General features: G+C 44.6%; 1 protein-coding gene across 4 annotated transcripts in view; it reads left to right on the top strand.

Moving 5' to 3' along the window:
* TPO (thyroid peroxidase) overlaps positions 1-17,988 on the top strand; it is a 255,440-nt gene that overhangs the window by 94,540 nt on the left and 142,912 nt on the right. For all 4 annotated transcript variants that reach the window (XM_063915496.1, XM_063915493.1, XM_063915494.1 and 1 more), the window contains 2 exons: positions 2,714-2,843; positions 3,042-3,248. In XM_063915496.1, the coding sequence (XP_063771566.1) occupies positions 2,714-2,843; positions 3,042-3,248 (337 nt within the window). The remainder of the gene's footprint in view (positions 1-2,713; positions 2,844-3,041; positions 3,249-17,988) is intronic.

Genomic DNA, 17,988 nt, shown 5'->3' with positions numbered 1-17,988 from the left:
CTCACCACGTCTTGCACCCGCACCTACCACCTACTCCTGCCTTGCATATTCTCCCAGACAATATGCAAGACAGGAGTGTTCGGTCGACAAGCACGGGCGCACAGCAGGGTTGTGTTCTCTCACGCTTCCTTTTCTCACTGTACACCAATGACTGCACTTCTGATGACAAATCTTTAAAACTCCTTATATTTGTGGATGACACTACGCTCATTGGACTCATCAGGGATGGTGATGAGTCTGCTTACAGCAAGGAGGTTGTGCAGCGGTGAAAAGCAAACAATCTAGAGCTAAACACACTACAAACAGTTGAGATGATTGTCGATTTTAGGAAGCACTCCCCCTTCACTTCCCCCACTCATAATTGCGGACAATGTTGTAAGTGTTGTGGAATCCAGATTCTGACTCTGACAGGGCCAGATTAACAATGGGGCGGATGGAGCTCCAGCTCCAGGCCTCCACATAAAAATAGGCCTATCATCATGGCAGCATGATGATCACTAGCCACCAGCTGGCCACTTGGTCGGCCATAAATCATAACTATTAAGATTGCATTTCTATTTTTGTCACAAAATTATGCATTTTATATATTTTTACATATTTAAGGAGACATTGGAGCTGATAGTGTAGGGGATGTACACGCCCACATGTCTCTGGCCACACCTACACAGCACTGATCACACCTACCCCATTTCTCACAATAGGCCCTTGAATATTTTCAGCTCCAAGCCCATGTGGCCCTTAATCCAGCCCTGCTCCCATAGAGTTTTAAAAAATATATCACACCTGCATCAGGGAACAACCTGAACAAGTCATGTTCCAAGGCTGAAATATCAGACTTTGATACATTCAAATGAACAAAAGAATGTGCCTTCTTCATCAGTATGCCACAGAATTCTGCCTACTTATGATCCCCATCGAGCCCTTTTGTCTGCTGTGACAAAGGTAGATATTTTTGGACATTTTTAACAGCTACTACATATTTGTTATTAGGGCACTGGGAGGGTAATTTGACTATTACATGGGCTTGTACTCATAAGCAGTTAGATATCTATGCATGGTGCATTTCTAAGCTCTGCTTTCACTAGAATGAATCCGCTTAACTGGCTAAAAAAATTCAAAAAAACACTCAGAAATGATCGGGTTTTTATGATTGAATTAAGATAAGAATATCTAAAACTTATCAAACACAATTTTATTAAAAAAAAAAAACATTACATTTGTAAAATATATATTTTTTAACATAACTGACAATTTTTTTTCTCAATAACTGCTCAGAAATTGTCAGGCTTTTTAATGAGTGAATTAGGTCAAGAATATGAATTTAACCTTATCCAAAATGATTTTAGCATAAAAAATTGTCTTTTTTTTTAAATTGTAAAAATAAATAAATAAATAATTTATCAAACATCGGAACATTGGTCAGCACCATTGGAACATCAGAAACATCGCTCCCATTGCAACTTTCATTTTAACAGTTGGGACAGCTGCCAGGTACACAGGGGGTGCTTGGGGGGTTACTTTACACTTCCCCAATGTATGCTATTGTCTGCAGCCACTGGGAGGGGGGTTATGCCATGCTGACCGATCAGCAATGATCGGCAGCATGACAACACTGGGGGAGGGTGCTGGAAGGCAGTGGGACCTTCTCGTCCCTCTGAAAGCAGCAGCAGAGGGAAGTTTCTATTCTCTGCAGCTGTAAAGACTATTTATCTGACTGGTCGCATCCTGTGCGACCAGATCAGATAAGGCACTTGCTGCTGTCGTCACATCTGATGCGACCATGTCAGGCAAGTAAGAGATATATCAGAACACTGATCATCAGAACATTGTGACATTATGGCTTTGTGTTTCCCTGGTAACAACTCCTCTCTGCAACCACCAGGTGTACATAGGGAAGGTGACAGATGTTTAATTTATACTACCTCTTTCTGCAGCTGTGGGGTGGGTGGTGTTGCCAGGCTGCCCGATCAGCAGTGACCAGCTGCACTGTAGGTACTGTTGGAGAGGACCAGGAAGCAGATGGCTGGGAGGTCCCACTTAGATTGGCTGTTGCTGGAAGATTATCTTCCTGCGGCCGCACAGTGAATGTTTCTGACTGGTCCCACCAGATGTGACCATGTCAGGGAAAGCCCATCTTGGCTTGGACACATCTGATGTAACCATGCCAGGCAAGTAGTCAAGGAGACCTCAATATATGTATCTATAGATAGAAGATCATTTGGCTTATAAGTACTGTACATAAAAATGGGCAAAAGAAAAAAAAATTCTGCTATTAGTCCATCCAGTGTACACATTATGTAGAATGTTTGGTTTTTACTATGGTGGTAATTTGACGATTCATAATACACATCCAGTATCATTTTTATTCACATGTATATTTGATGGCTTTCACTATGCCAGATGTACAGTATGTGTGTTCCCACCTAAGCTCACAGTTTCCTCCAGATACGCTGAATGGTCTTGTGAACCAGTCTGAGCTCTGATTATATTGACAGTGTGTCCAGCTGTATTTGAGCAATAGTTGTGTATCTCTGGACTGACTAATAAAAAGGAGACATATAAGCTTTCTAAATGAGTACACAGTCTCTACAGATTCATAGCATAAAGCAATTAAGCAAAAGAAAATGGTCATGTTTGAGTGTTTCTCAAAAATAAAGTTAAATATCTATGGGGGGGTTTTATGGTAAAAGTTATTGAATTTTATATTTTTTAGGAATCACCCTACCTGGGGGGCCTCAAATATTATGTTGCCTCGATGGCTTCCATCACAGTATGAGGATGGGATCAGTGAGCCAAAGGGATGGAATCCAGATTTCCTCTACAACAATTTCCATCTCCCACCAGTAAGAATCTTTCACTTGTAGTTCATGATGCTCACAGTCTTCTTGCAGGCCTAGTGATGCAATGGTAATATGTCTTATAGTCATTCACGTTTTTAGTTGTGAATGTATTACTTGTCAAGATTTTTCGTAATTGAATTTTATTTGTTTTTGAACATTAGTAACAAAAATGCCTAATAATAATAATTATTAATTTTTCAGGTTCGAGAAGTAACAAATAAAATAATTCATGCATCGAATGAGGATTTTCAGGAGGATGGTTTATATTCCCATATAATAATTGAATGGGGACAATATATAGACCACGACATGGCTTTCACACCACAAAGTATTGGTAAATCTCAAACATTGTGGGGAATTAACTGTCAATCAACTTGTGAGAGGCAGAAGACATGTTACCCCATAACGGTATGTTCAATGACTTTCCCTAATGTTTCCGAATCTGATTGTTACTGCAAATCTGTAGGAATGTATAACCTTAGAGTGGGAGTGGCTTCAATTTGGAGCATTAGACCACTGGACATTACAACAATGTCCATCGCACATATTACTGTCTATAACAGTAGACAACCCCCACTACATTTCCCTCACACTACTATGGGGTGCAAGGAGAAATTACCAATAATACCTGTCACGAGATACCTTCATCTAGGATGCATTCAGGATTCCCGCAGTTAGGATACTGGCAGTCGAAATCCTGGTCCCAGAGACCTTACACGCAGCCAGTAGACCAACATTGGAATCCCAGCATCAGTCAAAATGCTGATACTGGACTTCCGACAGCCAGAATCTCGATCATAAGTATGCCAGGAACTGTTAGGGTTAGGTCATTGGGGAAGGGGGGGTCAGCCACTGGGGAGGGTTAGGATTAGGCTGTGGGGGAGTAGTGTTAGGGGGAGTAGTGTTAGGCTGCGGGGAGTGGTGGGAGGTTAAGTGTTAGACTATGGGGTGGGGAGGTTATGTTTAGACACTACCGTGGTGGGTTAGGCTGTGTGTATGTGGGAGTTTGGTTTAGGCACCTCCCGGAACAGAGCTAGGGTTAGGGGGTAGGATGGACGGTAAGTATACTTACCAAAGCTCTGTCAAGATTCTCACCATCGGGATGGCGATGCTTGTCTTCTGACTGCCAGCATCCCGACCAACGGTCACACATATGTATTCCCTACACCAAACCATTCTGACAGCACTTTTCAGCCATCACAAGGCATTTACTTTCCCCTATAAGAGAGCATAGTATTGATAATTGGAGTGAGGGTTCATAGCACTATCACATGATACAGTGTAGACTCAGCATAATACAGTAAAGGGAAAAAATCTAACCTAAACATATTTTAAGTAAATATATTTTAATATATTTATTGTATCTTGTATGAAATGAAATATATTGTTCTTTGCTAAGAAATGTTAGTAATGTAACTGTTGCAATACTCGTTCATGACTAAGGTTTGATCCATTATAAAGAGCAGAACAGACCAGCACAATATATTCATTTTGGGGCTGATTTTGAGCTGTGAGTGAAGCAATAAAACAAGTAACTTGGTATCTGGAATAAGCCATATTGCAATCTAAAGGGTGCAAATACATTTATTTATTTTTTACATGCAGGATAAATACTGGTTTCTTTTGGATATACGGGCTAATTCAGTAAGGATTGCAAATTTTGCTAATTAGTAGAGATGAGCGGGTTCGGTTTCTCTGAATCCGAACCCGCCCGAACTTCATGTTTTTTTTTCACGGGTCCGAGCGACTCGGATCTTCCCGCCTTGCTCGGTTAACCCGAGCGCGCCCGAACGTCATCATGACGCTGTCGGATTCTCGCGAGGCTCGGATTCTATCGCGAGACTCGGATTCTATATTAGGAGCCGCGCGTCGCCGCCATTTTCACACGTGCATTGAGATTGATAGGGAGAGGACGTGGCTGGCGTCCTCTCCGTTTAGAATTAGAATAGATTAGAGAGACACTTGATTTACTAATTTTGGGGAGCATTAGGAGTACTCAGTAGTGTACAGTGCAGAGTTTTGCTGATAGTGACCAGTGACCACCACTTTTATTTATAATCCGTTCTCTGCCTGAAAAAAGCGATACACAGCACACAGTGACTCAGTCACATACCATATCTGTGTGCACTGCTCAGGCTCAGGCCAGTGTGCTGCATCATCTATTATCTATATATAATATTATATATATCTGTCTGACTGCTCAGCTCACACAGCTTATAATTGTGGGGGAGACTGGGGAGCACTACTGCAGTGCCAGTTATAGGTTATAGCAGGAGCCAGGAGTACATAATATAATCCGTTCTCTGCCTGAAAAAAGCGATACACAGCACACAGTGACTCAGTCACATACCATATCTGTGTGCACTGCTCAGGCTCAGGCCAGTGTGCTGCATCATCTATTATCTATATATAATATTATATATATCTGTCTGACTGCTCAGCTCACACAGCTTATAATTGTGGGGGAGACTGGGGAGCACTACTGCAGTGCCAGTTATAGGTTATAGCAGGAGCCAGGAGTACATAATATATTATATAGTGAGTGACCACCAGACACACAGTGCAGTTTATTTAATATATCCGTTCTCTGCCTGAAAAAAGCGATACACACAGTGACTCAGTCAGTCACATACCATATCTGTGTGCACTGCTCAGGCTCAGGCCAGTGTGCTGCATCATCTATATATATTATATATCTGTCTGACTGCTCAGCTCACACAGCTTATAATTGTGGGGGAGACTGGGGAGCACTACTGCAGTGCCAGTTATAGGTTATAGCAGGAGCCAGGAGTACATAATATTATATTAAAATTAAACAGTGCACACTTTTGCTGCAGGAGTGCCACTGCCAGTGTGACTAGTGACCAGTGACCTGACCACCAGTATATAATATTAGTAGTATACTATCTCTTTATCAACCAGTCTATATTAGCAGCAGACACAGTACAGTGCGGTAGTTCACGGCTGTGGCTACCTCTGTGTCGGCACTCGGCAGCCCGTCCATAATTGTATATACCACCTAACCGTGGTTTTTTTTTCTTTCTTTATACATACATACTAGTTACGAGTATACTATCTCTTTATCAACCAGTCTATATATTAGCAGCAGACACAGTACAGTGCGGTAGTTCACGGCTGTGGCTACCTCTGTGTCGGCACTCGGCAGCCCGTCCATAATTGTATATACCACCTAACCGTGGTTTTTTTTTCTTTCTTTATACATACATACTAGTTACGAGTATACTATCTCTTTATCAACCAGTCTATATATTAGCAGCAGACACAGTACAGTGCGGTAGTTCACGGCTGTGGCTACCTCTGTGTCGGCACTCGGCAGCCCGTCCATAATTGTATATACCACCTAACCGTGGTTTTTTTTTCTTTCTTTATACATACATACTAGTTACGAGTATACTATCTCTTTATCAACCAGTCTATATATTAGCAGCAGACACAGTACAGTGCGGTAGTTCACGGCTGTGGCTACCTCTGTGTCGGCACTCGGCAGCCCGTCCATAATTGTATATACCACCTAACCGTGGTTTTTTTTTCTTTCTTTATACATACATACTAGTTACGAGTATACTATCTCTTTATCAACCAGTCTATATATTAGCAGCAGACACAGTACAGTGCGGTAGTTCACGGCTGTGGCTACCTCTGTGTCGGCACTCGGCAGCCCGTCCATAATTGTATATACCACCTAACCGTGGTTTTTTTTTCTTTCTTTATACATACATACTAGTTACGAGTATACTATCTCTTTATCAACCAGTCTATATATTAGCAGCAGACACAGTACAGTGCGGTAGTTCACGGCTGTGGCTACCTCTGTGTCGGCACTCGGCAGCCCGTCCATAATTGTATATACCACCTAACCATGGTTTTTTTTTCTTTCTTTATACATACATACTAGTTACGAGTATACTATCTCTTTATCAACCAGTCTATATATTAGCAGCAGACACAGTACAGTGCGGTAGTTCACGGCTGTGGCTACCTCTGTGTCGGCACTCGGCAGCCCGTCCATAATTGTATATACCACCTAACCGTGGTTTTTTTTTCTTTCTTTATACATACATACTAGTTACGAGTATACTATCTCTTTATCAACCAGTCTATATATTAGCAGCAGACACAGTACAGTGCGGTAGTTCACGGCTGTGGCTACCTCTGTGTCGGCACTCGGCAGCCCGTCCATAATTGTATATACCACCTAACCGTGGTTTTTTTTTCTTTCTTTATACATACATACTAGTTACGAGTATACTATCTCTTTATCAACCAGTCTATATATTAGCAGCAGACACAGTACAGTGCGGTAGTTCACGGCTGTGGCTACCTCTGTGTCGGCACTCGGCAGCCCGTCCATAATTGTATATACCACCTAACCGTGGTTCTTTTTTCTTTCTTTATACATACATACTAGTTACGAGTATACTATCTCTTTATCAACCAGTCTATATATTAGCAGCAGACACAGTACAGTGCGGTAGTTCACGGCTGTGGCTACCTCTGTGTCGGCACTCGGCAGCCCGTCCATAATTGTATACTAGTATCCAATCCATCCATCTCCATTGTTTACCTGAGGTGCCTTTTAGTTGTGCCTATTAAAATATGGAGAACAAAAATGTTGAGGTTCCAAAATTAGGGAAAGATCAAGATCCACTTCCACCTCGTGCTGAAGCTGCTGCCACTAGTCATGGCCGAGACGATGAAATGCCAGCAACGTCGTCTGCCAAGGCCGATGCCCAATGGCATAGTACAGAGCATGTCAAAACCAAAACACCAAATATCAGTAAAAAAAGGACTCCAAAACCTAAAATAAAATTGTCGGAGGAGAAGCGTAAACTTGCCAATATGCCATTTACCACACGGAGTGGCAAGGAACGGCTGAGGCCCTGGCCTATGTTCATGGCTAGTGGTTCAGCTTCACATGAGGATGGAAGCACTCAGCCTCTCGCTAGAAAACTGAAAAGACTCAAGCTGGCAAAAGCACCGCAAAGAACTGTGCGTTCTTTGAAATCCCAAATCCACAAGGAGAGTCCAATTGTGTCGGTTGCGATGCCTGACCTTCCCAACACTGGACGTGAAGAGCATGCGCCTTCCACCATTTGCACGCCCCCTGCAAGTGCTGGAAGGAGCACCCGCAGTCCAGTTCCTGATAGTCAGATTGAAGATGTCAGTGTTGAAGTACACCAGGATGAGGAGGATATGGGTGTTGCTGGCGCTGGGGAGGAAATTGACCAGGAGGATTCTGATGGTGAGGTGGTTTGTTTAAGTCAGGCACCCGGGGAGACACCTGTTGTCCGTGGGAGGAATATGGCCGTTGACATGCCAGGTGAAAATACCAAAAAAAATCAGCTCTTCGGTGTGGAGGTATTTCACCAGAAATGCGGACAACAGGTGTCAAGCCGTGTGTTCCCTTTGTCAAGCTGTAATAAGTAGGGGTTAGGACGTTAACCACCTCGGAACATCCTCCCTTATACGTCACCTGCAGCGCATTCATAATAAGTCAGTGACAAGTTCAAAAACTTTGGGTGACAGCGGAAGCAGTCCACTGACCAGTAAATCCCTTCCTCTTGTAACCAAGCTCACGCAAACCACCCCACCAACTCCCTCAGTGTCAATTTCCTCCTTCCCCAGGAATGCCAATAGTCCTGCAGGCCATGTCACTGGCAATTCTGACGAGTCCTCTCCTGCCTGGGATTCCTCCGATGCATCCTTGCGTGTAACGCCTACTGCTGCTGGCGCTGCTGTTGTTGCCGCTGGGAGTCGATGGTCATCCCAGAGGGGAAGTCGTAAGCCCACTTGTACTACTTCCAGTAAGCAATTGACTGTTCAACAGTCCTTTGCGAGGAAGATGAAATATCACAGCAGTCATCCTACTGCAAAGCGGATAACTGAGGCCTTGGCATCCTGGGCGGTGAGAAACGTGGTTCCGGTATCCATCATTACTGCAGAGCCAACTAGAGACTTAAACAAAACCACACAGCTTTGACTGTCTAACCACTAATGATTTCAACTGTCAAACCTGTGTAACAATCAAGCGCACTAAAACTAACTCCTTAGATGGGTACCAATTTTAAATGATATATTTGCAGCTCCCAATAGAGTATTCTACCTTACTCCAAACTTAAACACTAAAACCATATACCATATAAGAATATGTATATTACAAGGAAGCGCATATATATAATCTATTTGATTAAAAATTGTAAATATTTTTTATTTAGTATTCAATTTTCTTAATAATGCATGACATAATAAAACCTTAAAACACACCAAATCTGCAGTGCAAAGAAGTCCAGAAACTGTGACTATTACCGTCCAGATAACCATATACCGCTGGAGCTCCAATAAGGATTTTCTTTAAGCACACTAAGTGCTATTTTTGTAACTCCCCGGTGAAAAGCTGGTTATTTTAAAGTGATATCCGTTGTTACTTTGTATCCACTAGCCAGAACAATATACTTTGTAGGAACTGCAAATGTTCACAATGTGCCTGCCGCACAGCAGCTAGTGTCCCCTTTCTCACCCCACCGCCAATGATTATTGCTCACCACAGCCGTACGTTGAAGCCTCAGTGCGGCTAGATCTTAAATGGTTAGTACCGAAGTTCTCTGGCGGGAGCGGCGGTAACAGCAGCGTCCACGGGGGAAGGGTGCACACTTTCAAAGTTGGTTTTAAATGATTCTTCCAAAGTGTTCTCTGGCATAGAGGGATTCTGGACAGCCTGCCGGTGTTTAAAATGGATCCTTAACGCGTTTCTCCGTGCTTCCAATCTCACGGTTTCATCTGATGAAACCGTGAGATTGGAAGCACGGAGAAACGCGTTAAGGATCCATTTTAAACACCGGCAGGCTGTCCAGAATCCCTCTATGCCAGAGAACACTTTGGAAGAATCATTTAAAACCAACTTTGAAAGTGTGCACCCTTCCCCCGTGGACGCTGCTGTTACCGCCGCTCCCGCCAGAGAACTTCGGTACTAACCATTTAAGATCTAGCCGCACTGAGGCTTCAACGTACGGCTGTGGTGAGCAATAATCATTGGCGGTGGGGTGAGAAAGGGGACACTAGCTGCTGTGCGGCAGGCACATTGTGAACATTTGCAGTTCCTACAAAGTATATTGTTCTGGCTAGTGGATACAAAGTAACAACGGATATCACTTTAAAATAACCAGCTTTTCACCGGGGAGTTACAAAAATAGCACTTAGTGTGCTTAAAGAAAATCCTTATTGGAGCTCCAGCGGTATATGGTTATCTGGACGGTAATAGTCACAGTTTCTGGACTTCTTTGCACTGCAGATTTGGTGTGTTTTAAGGTTTTATTATGTCATGCATTATTAAGAAAATTGAATACTAAATAAAAAATATTTACAATTTTTAATCAAATAGATTATATATATGCGCTTCCTTGTAATATACATATTCTTATATGGTATATGGTTTTAGCAACTAGAGACTTGTTGGAGGTACTGTGTCCCCGGTACCAAATACCATCTAGGTTCCATTTCTCTAGGCAGGCGATACCGAAAATGTACACAGACCTCAGAAAAAGAGTCACCAGTGTCCTAAAAAATGCAGCTGTACCCAATGTCCACTTAACCACGGACATGTGGACAAGTGGAGCAGGGCAGGGTCAGGACTATATGACTGTGACAGCCCACTGGGTAGATGTATGGACTCCCGCCGCAAGAACAGCAGCGGCGGCACCAGTAGCAGCATCTCGCAAACGCCAACTCTTTCCTAGGCAGGCTACGCTTTGTATCACCGCTTTCCAGAATACGCACACAGCTGAAAACCTCTTACGGCAACTGAGGAAGATCATCGCGGAATGGCTTACCCCAATTGGACTCTCCTGTGGATTTGTGGCATCGGACAACGCCAGCAATATTGTGTGTGCATTAAATCTGGGCCAATTCCAGCACGTCCCATGTTTTGCACATACCTTGAATTTGGTGGTGCAGAATTTTTTAAAAAACGACAGGGGCGTGCAAGAGATGCTGTCGGTGGCCAGAAGAATTGCGGGACACTTTCGGCGTATAGGCACCACGTACAGAAAACTGGAGCACCACCAAAAACTACTGAACCTGCCCTGCCATCATCTGAAGCAAGAAGTGGTAACGAGGTGGAATTCAACCCTCTATATGCTTCAGAGGTTGGAGGAGCAGCAAAAGGCCATTCAAGCCTATACAATTGAGCACGATATAGTAGGTGGAATGCACCTGTCTCAAGTGCAGTGGAGAATGATTTCAACGTTGTGCAAGGTTCTGATGCCCTTTGAACTTGCCACACGTGAAGTCAGTTCAGACACTGCCAGCCTGAGTCAGGTCATTCCCCTCATCAGGCTTTTGCAGAAGAAGCTGGAGGCATTGAAGGAGGAGCTAACACGGAGCGATTCCGCTAGGCATGTGGGACTTGTGGATGCAGCCCTTAATTCGCTTAACAAGGATTCACGGGTGGTCAATCTGTTGAAATCAGAGCACTACATTTTGGCCACCGTGCTCGATCCTAGATTTAAAGCCTACCTTGGATCTCTCTTTCCGGCAGACACAGGTCTGCTGGGGTTGAAAGACCTGCTGGTGACAAAATTGTCAAGTCAAGCGGAACGCGACCTGTCAACATCTCCTCCTTCACATTCTCCCGCAACTGGGGGTGCGAGGAAAAGGCTCAGAATTCCGAGCCCACCCGCTGGCGGTGATGCAGGGCAGTCTGGAGCGACTGCTGATGCTGACATCTGGTCCGGACTGAAGGACCTGACAACGATTACGGACATGTCGTCTACTGTCACTGCATATGATTCTCTCAACATTGATAGAATGGTGGAGGATTATATGAGTGACCGCATCCAAGTAGGCACGTCACACAGTCCGTACTTATACTGGCAGGAAAAAGAGGCAATTTGGAGGCCCTTGCACAAACTGGCTTTATTCTACCTAAGTTGCCCTCCCACAAGTGTGTACTCCGAAAGAGTGTTTAGTGCCGCCGCTCACCTTGTCAGCAATCGGCGTACGAGGTTACATCCAGAAAATGTGGAGAAGATGATGTTCATTAAAATGAATTATAATCAATTCCTCCGCGGAGACATTGACCAGCAGCAATTGCCTCCACAAAGTACACAGGGAGCTGAGATGGTGGATTCCAGTGGGGACGAATTGATAATCTGTGAGGAGGGGGATGTACACGGTGATATATCGGAGGGTGAAGATGAGGTGGACATCTTGCCTCTGTAGAGCCAGTTTGTGCAAGGAGAGATTAATTGCTTCTTTTTTGGGGGGGGTCCAAACCAACCCGTTATATCAGTCACAGTCGTGTGGCAGACCCTGTCACTGAAATGATGGGTTGGTTAAAGTGTGCATGTCCTGTTTTGTTTATACAACATAAGGGTGGGTGGGAGGGCCCAAGGACAATTCCATCTTGCACCTCTTTTTTCTTTTCTTTTTCTTTGCATCATGTGCTGATTGGGGAGGGTTTTTTGGAAGGGACATCCTGCGTGACACTGCAGTGCCACTCCTAGATGGGCCCGGTGTTTGTGTCGGCCACTAGGGTCGCTAATCTTACTCACACAGTCAGCTACCTCATTGCGCCTCTTTTTTTCTTTGCGTCATGTGCTGTTTGGGGAGGGTTTTTTGGAAGGGACATCCTGCGTGACACTGCAGTGCCACTCCTAGATGGGCCCGGTGTTTGTGTCGGCCACTAGGGTCGCTAATCTTACTCACACAGCTACCTCATTGCGCCTCTTTTTTTCTTTGCGTCATGTGCTGTTTTGGGAGGGTTTTTTGGAAGGGACATCCTGCGTGACACTGCAGTGCCACTCCTAGATGGGCCCGGTGTTTGTGTCGGCCACTAGGGTCGCTAATCTTACTCACACAGCTACCTCATTGCGCCTCTTTTTTTCTTTGCGTCATGTGCTGTTTGGGGAGGGTTTTTTGGAAGGGACATCCTGCGTGACACTGCAGTGCCACTCCTAGATGGGCCCGGTGTTTGTGTCGGCCACTAGGGTCGCTAATCTTACTCACACAGTCAGCTACCTCATTGCGCCTCTTTTTTTCTTTGCGTCATGTGCTGTTTGGGGAGGGTTTTTTGGAAGGGCCATCCTGCGTGACACTGCAGTGCCACTCCTAGATGGGTCCGGTGTTTGTGTCGGCCACTAGGGTCGCTAATCTTACTCACACAGCTACCTCATTGCGCCTCTTTTTTTCTTTGCGTCATGTGCTGTTTGGGGAGGGTTTTTTGGAAGGGCCATCCTGCGTGACACTGCAGTGCCACTCCTAGATGGGCCCGGTGTTTGTGTCGGCCACTAGGGTCGCTAATCTTACTCACACAGCTACCTCATTGCGCCTCTTTTTTTCTTTGCGTCATGTGCTGTTTGGGGAGGGTTTTTTGGAAGGGACATCCTGCGTGACACTGCAGTGCCACTCCTAGATGGGCCCGGTGTTTGTGTCGGCCACTAGGGTCGCTTATCTTACTCACACAGCGACCTCGGTGCAAATTTTAGGACTAAAAATAATATTGTGAGGTGTGAGATATTCAGAATAGACTGAAAATGAGTGTAAATTATGGTTTTTGAGGTTAATAATACTTTGGGATCAAAATGACCCCCAAATTCTATGATTTAAGCTGTTTTTTAGTGTTTTTGGAAAAAAACACCCGAATCCGACAAAAAAAATTCGGTGAGGTTTTGCCAAAACGCGGTCGAACCCAAAACACGGCCGCGGAACCGAACCCAAAACCAAAACACAAAACCCGAAAAATTTCAGGCGCTCATCTCTACTAATTAGTAGAATTTGCAATCCTCTGGATCGCACGCTGGGGGCCGCCCATCGCAGGGCAAGGCCGCCCAGCATGCTGACCGCCGCCTTTCCCCCTTGCATCGCAGTTTCTGCTTAATTGTAGAAATTAGGGATGCCTCCTGCCAATGCAATGCTCCTTCTCCTCTGCCCTGGATACAAAGCATTACTGCGCCCAGAACCACCCCCGCCCCGTGATGGCCTCTGTATGATTGACAGGTAGAGGTGATCGCATTTTCTGTGCCCCCCCTCGCAGAAAGTGCGGGTGCATGCGTAGGACGGGAGCTGTTCATGAGCCAAGGGGGCGATCGCAATAATTCCGGTTGGATTAGCCCCATAGTCCACAAATTCTGGCCGGCAATATTTTTATACTGCAATTTACACTTGAGTTTGGACACGCACCTGTCATACAGTACCTCAATCTCTCTGCACATTTTATATCTCCCCCAGTACAAGATGATTTTGCCCAGGTACAGTTACTTGCTTTTATTTTTCTGCTTTGCTTCAAACCCTGAAATCAGCCCAAATGTTTTTAAAAATTATAAATTCTATTCAATTAGTAACATAAAATGTCTTGTTTTTTCTTTAAAATAACAGAAGTAATAAATATTCACTTTACTGTTAGATACAGTTTTGATGTATAAAACTCAGAGAAGATTCAAATATGGTACTAGAGTATGTTCTGTGTACAGTACATTAAATGGAGTGTGTTTGACAGACTATATAAGTGTGACTGTGCATGCTTATGTGTGTGATTTATATGCGTTTAGGTTCACATATTAATACCATTTATGTACATTAGAAATACTGATTTCGAAAGAATGTTACAAATGAGACTTGGACAGATTATTAACGTATATAAGTGATGGGTCTGGATGTAATGCAGTGCGGGATGGCAGGAGCTCCGAGATTCTGGACAAACTCATACATTTCTTTTAAAGCGGCAATCGTTTACAAATCCAAACCAACTTGGAGCTCCGAACGTCTCACACTGCGTTACATCCGGCCCATGATTCTGTATAGGAACTGGAAATTGTCTCAAAGGAAATGTATCCTACATGCATGGGAAATTTGCAGGCAGTAACCAGATTTAGCAACTGCTGTTAATAAAAACAAATCAATTTTATATAACTATACCGTAAATATGTATTCAGGACATTACAGTGTCTGGATTATTTTACAAAGAATAAAAATGATAGGGAGCATTAAAGTGACCTCTCCTCCCATCCTACACAAACTCAATAGAGAACATCTGAGTGACCCTCATGCAGAGAGCCTCCTAGTGATTGCAATGTAATGCAGAATATCCTAGAGACTGCAATATATAGAGAGCTTTCTAGTGACAACCACAATGCAGACAGCACCCTAGTGACCTCGACTAAAATGCAAAGGGCATCCCAGTGTATACCATACCATGCAGAGTTCATCCTTCTGACCAGTGGTGGATGCTCTTGGTTCCATGCACGGTGCCAGGGGTTTTCATGCTCAGGGTGTCATGCTCGTTGCCAGGGGTTTCATGCGGTAGGTGTTATGCTTGTTGCCAGAGGTATCATGTGCTGGGTTTCAAGCTTGTTGCCAGGTGGTAATATTCGTTGTCAGGGGTTTCATGCACTGGGTGTCATGCTCGTTGCTAGGAGGTAATGCTTGTTGCCAGGGATTTCATGAGCTGGGTGTTGTGTTTGTAACCAGGGGGTAATGCTTGTTGCTAGGGCTGTGCTCCCAGTGCCACATATGCCCCCAGTGCCAGATATTCCCCCACAGTACCAGGTACACATATGCCCCCAGTGCCAAATATGCCTCCCCAGTGCCAAATATGCTCCCCCAGGGCCAAATATGCTCCCCCAGTGCCAAACATGCCCCCCCAAGTGGCAAATATGTTCCCCCAGTGCCAAGTATGCCCCCCAGTGCCAAACATGCTCCCCCAGTGCCAAACATGCCCCCCCAAGTGCCAAATATGTTCCTCAGTGCCAAATATGCCCCCCCTGTGCCAAATATGCTCCTCCAGTGCCAAACATACCCCCCAAGTGTCAAATATGTTCCACCAGTGTCAAATATGCCCCCCCCCCCCCCCCCCCCCGGGCTCCCCCGCTGCTGTGCTATACTGTTCTGGGAATGAGGGACACGGAGGGCACAGTACGCGCCTCTCCTGTGTGTGTCCTTCCTGCGTCTCCGGCGGCAATCAGAGCTCGTGAACGGGCACTTCATTTAACAGACACGCCACTGATGCCAGAGTCCCAATAGGGACACATAGGAGAGGTGCGCGCTGTGCCCTCCGTGTCTCTCCTTCCCAAAACAGAATCAGTAGCGGCAGCTAGGGCGCCCCGCAGCCCTGCGCACCTCCAAGCAATCGCAGTGGCTGCGGACCCCTAGTTATGCCACTGGTACTGTATCTTTTTAAACAGGTTGTGTTACATACGGCCTATCTGTCTACTATAAAATAATTCTTATTATTTTATTATTTATTATTATTTTATTATTTATTGCACCGCCTGCATGGCCGCTCGCTCATTCCCAACTGCCCACCTCCCGCAGCCCATTGCTGCAGTGCTGCCCTGTATGTAGTGGTGTGCGCTCAGCTCCTTCTCTGCTGCTGAGAACACCACTATACAAGCACGCAGCTGGCTTGCAGTGCCAGAGTCAGACCTCCGGTGACCTTTCCCCCACCTGCCATCAGTCACAGAGCTCGAGGGTGGTGAGTGGTGCATAAAATACAGAGCCAGAACTAGACTTTTTGGTGCCCTCAAGAAGCCATATTTTTAGTGTTTTCCTGGCTGTTATTAATAAAAAGAATAAAAATTAAAAAATAAATAAATTTTTCTGTGTGAAAAATACTTATTTTTGAGAGTGCTGCAGTGTACAGTATATACTATATTAGAGATAAATACTATAAATACTAAAGAGAATTGGCGCCCCATTTTTCTAATAGGGACATACTGTAAGGTGCATGCCTCGCAGGGAAGTGGCATGACATATACATACACATATATAGAACAATGCAAGAAAATGGATTTGGACACAAATCCTCTTTATACCAGACTCAATCCAAGAGCTTGCCACCATTCAGCCACAATACCCCTCATTAAATTAAAATTTTCAATATACTGCCACACCCAGGACTCAAACCCACAACCTGCTGCATCCCAGCCAAACACCCCACCCACCCAGCACCATAAGCAGGCAGATCCATGCAGTGTGCAGACACACATCCAATCCCTTGCAGACACACACTACATAGATCTGCCCAGCCGCATCACTGATCATCCCTTCCCAAGAGTAGCTTCAAATAGTTAAACCTCTACAGCTTGGAATTCTCTAGCTTTCTATGCAAGGGCATGTAGCACAATGAATAGAGTGTCCGACTGCAATGTCATAAGAAATGGGTTTGAATCCCGGACACATCAGCATCCCGTATAGTAATAAACGATAGTGTGACTGAATAACAAATAGTTGTCAAGTCCATGAATGCTGTAAAGGCATTAGTGACAAAAGGGGTGGGGGTAGGAGACAGGGGACGTCAGGAGATGCTGGGCTTCAAAAAAGAGAAGGCTGCAAGTGAAAGTAATTTGCTAATTCACAATTGACAAGTGCTACCAACAGCGCCCCCTACCCTACAGCCAGTGCCAGATTAAGGTACTGATGGGCCTGGAGCTGAAATATATAAAAGGACTATTGTGCGCTGCCGCAGGGGGTGTGACCAGCAAGGTGGGGGTGTGATTACTGATATGGGGGTGTGGTCGATGCCGTGGTGTGTGGCTAGCGCCATGGAGGGCATAGCTACCCACCTTCCTTTACCCACCTTAATCTCCCTCCTCTCTTTGCTTATACTGTATGAAGCATACACCACCTATTATTTTATTAACCACTGAATAAAAAAACAAAAAAAACACAAACTATGGTTATTAATAAAATAAATGTTATTGAGGTTATATATAAAGTATATAGACAAATGCAGGCCGGCACTCCTCAATATTTGACCAACATGCTTCGGTGGCCATCCAATGAATCAAATAGCATATGGAAATGGTAGCGTAATAGGATCTTACTAGCCCCGATGCTGGCATCCTTATCCCCCAAACTTATTGTGGACTAGCTTCGCATGCTTCAGGCGTGCACAGCATAATCTCTGATAAGCAGCAGCCAGAACCACGAAAACACATGGGATCGGGAACTTATCCCTGCACCCATGTGTTATTGTGCGATTGTGGGTATCATTTTGGTCGATAAAAATTGCCTCTAATTGGATACCGTGATATTGACCATTGATCATTAATCGCGATATCCATACATTTTTAATGACCGAAATTTAATCGGCAATGTTGGCAATAGAAAAGACTGCGGGCCTAATTCAGACCTG

The sequence above is a fragment of the Pseudophryne corroboree genome, chromosome 4 (assembly GCF_028390025.1).
Source record: "Pseudophryne corroboree isolate aPseCor3 chromosome 4, aPseCor3.hap2, whole genome shotgun sequence".
Lineage (NCBI taxonomy): Eukaryota > Metazoa > Chordata > Amphibia > Anura > Myobatrachidae > Pseudophryne > Pseudophryne corroboree.
Note: the sequence above shows the minus strand (reverse complement) of the source record. Positions and strands in the feature narration are given on the sequence as shown.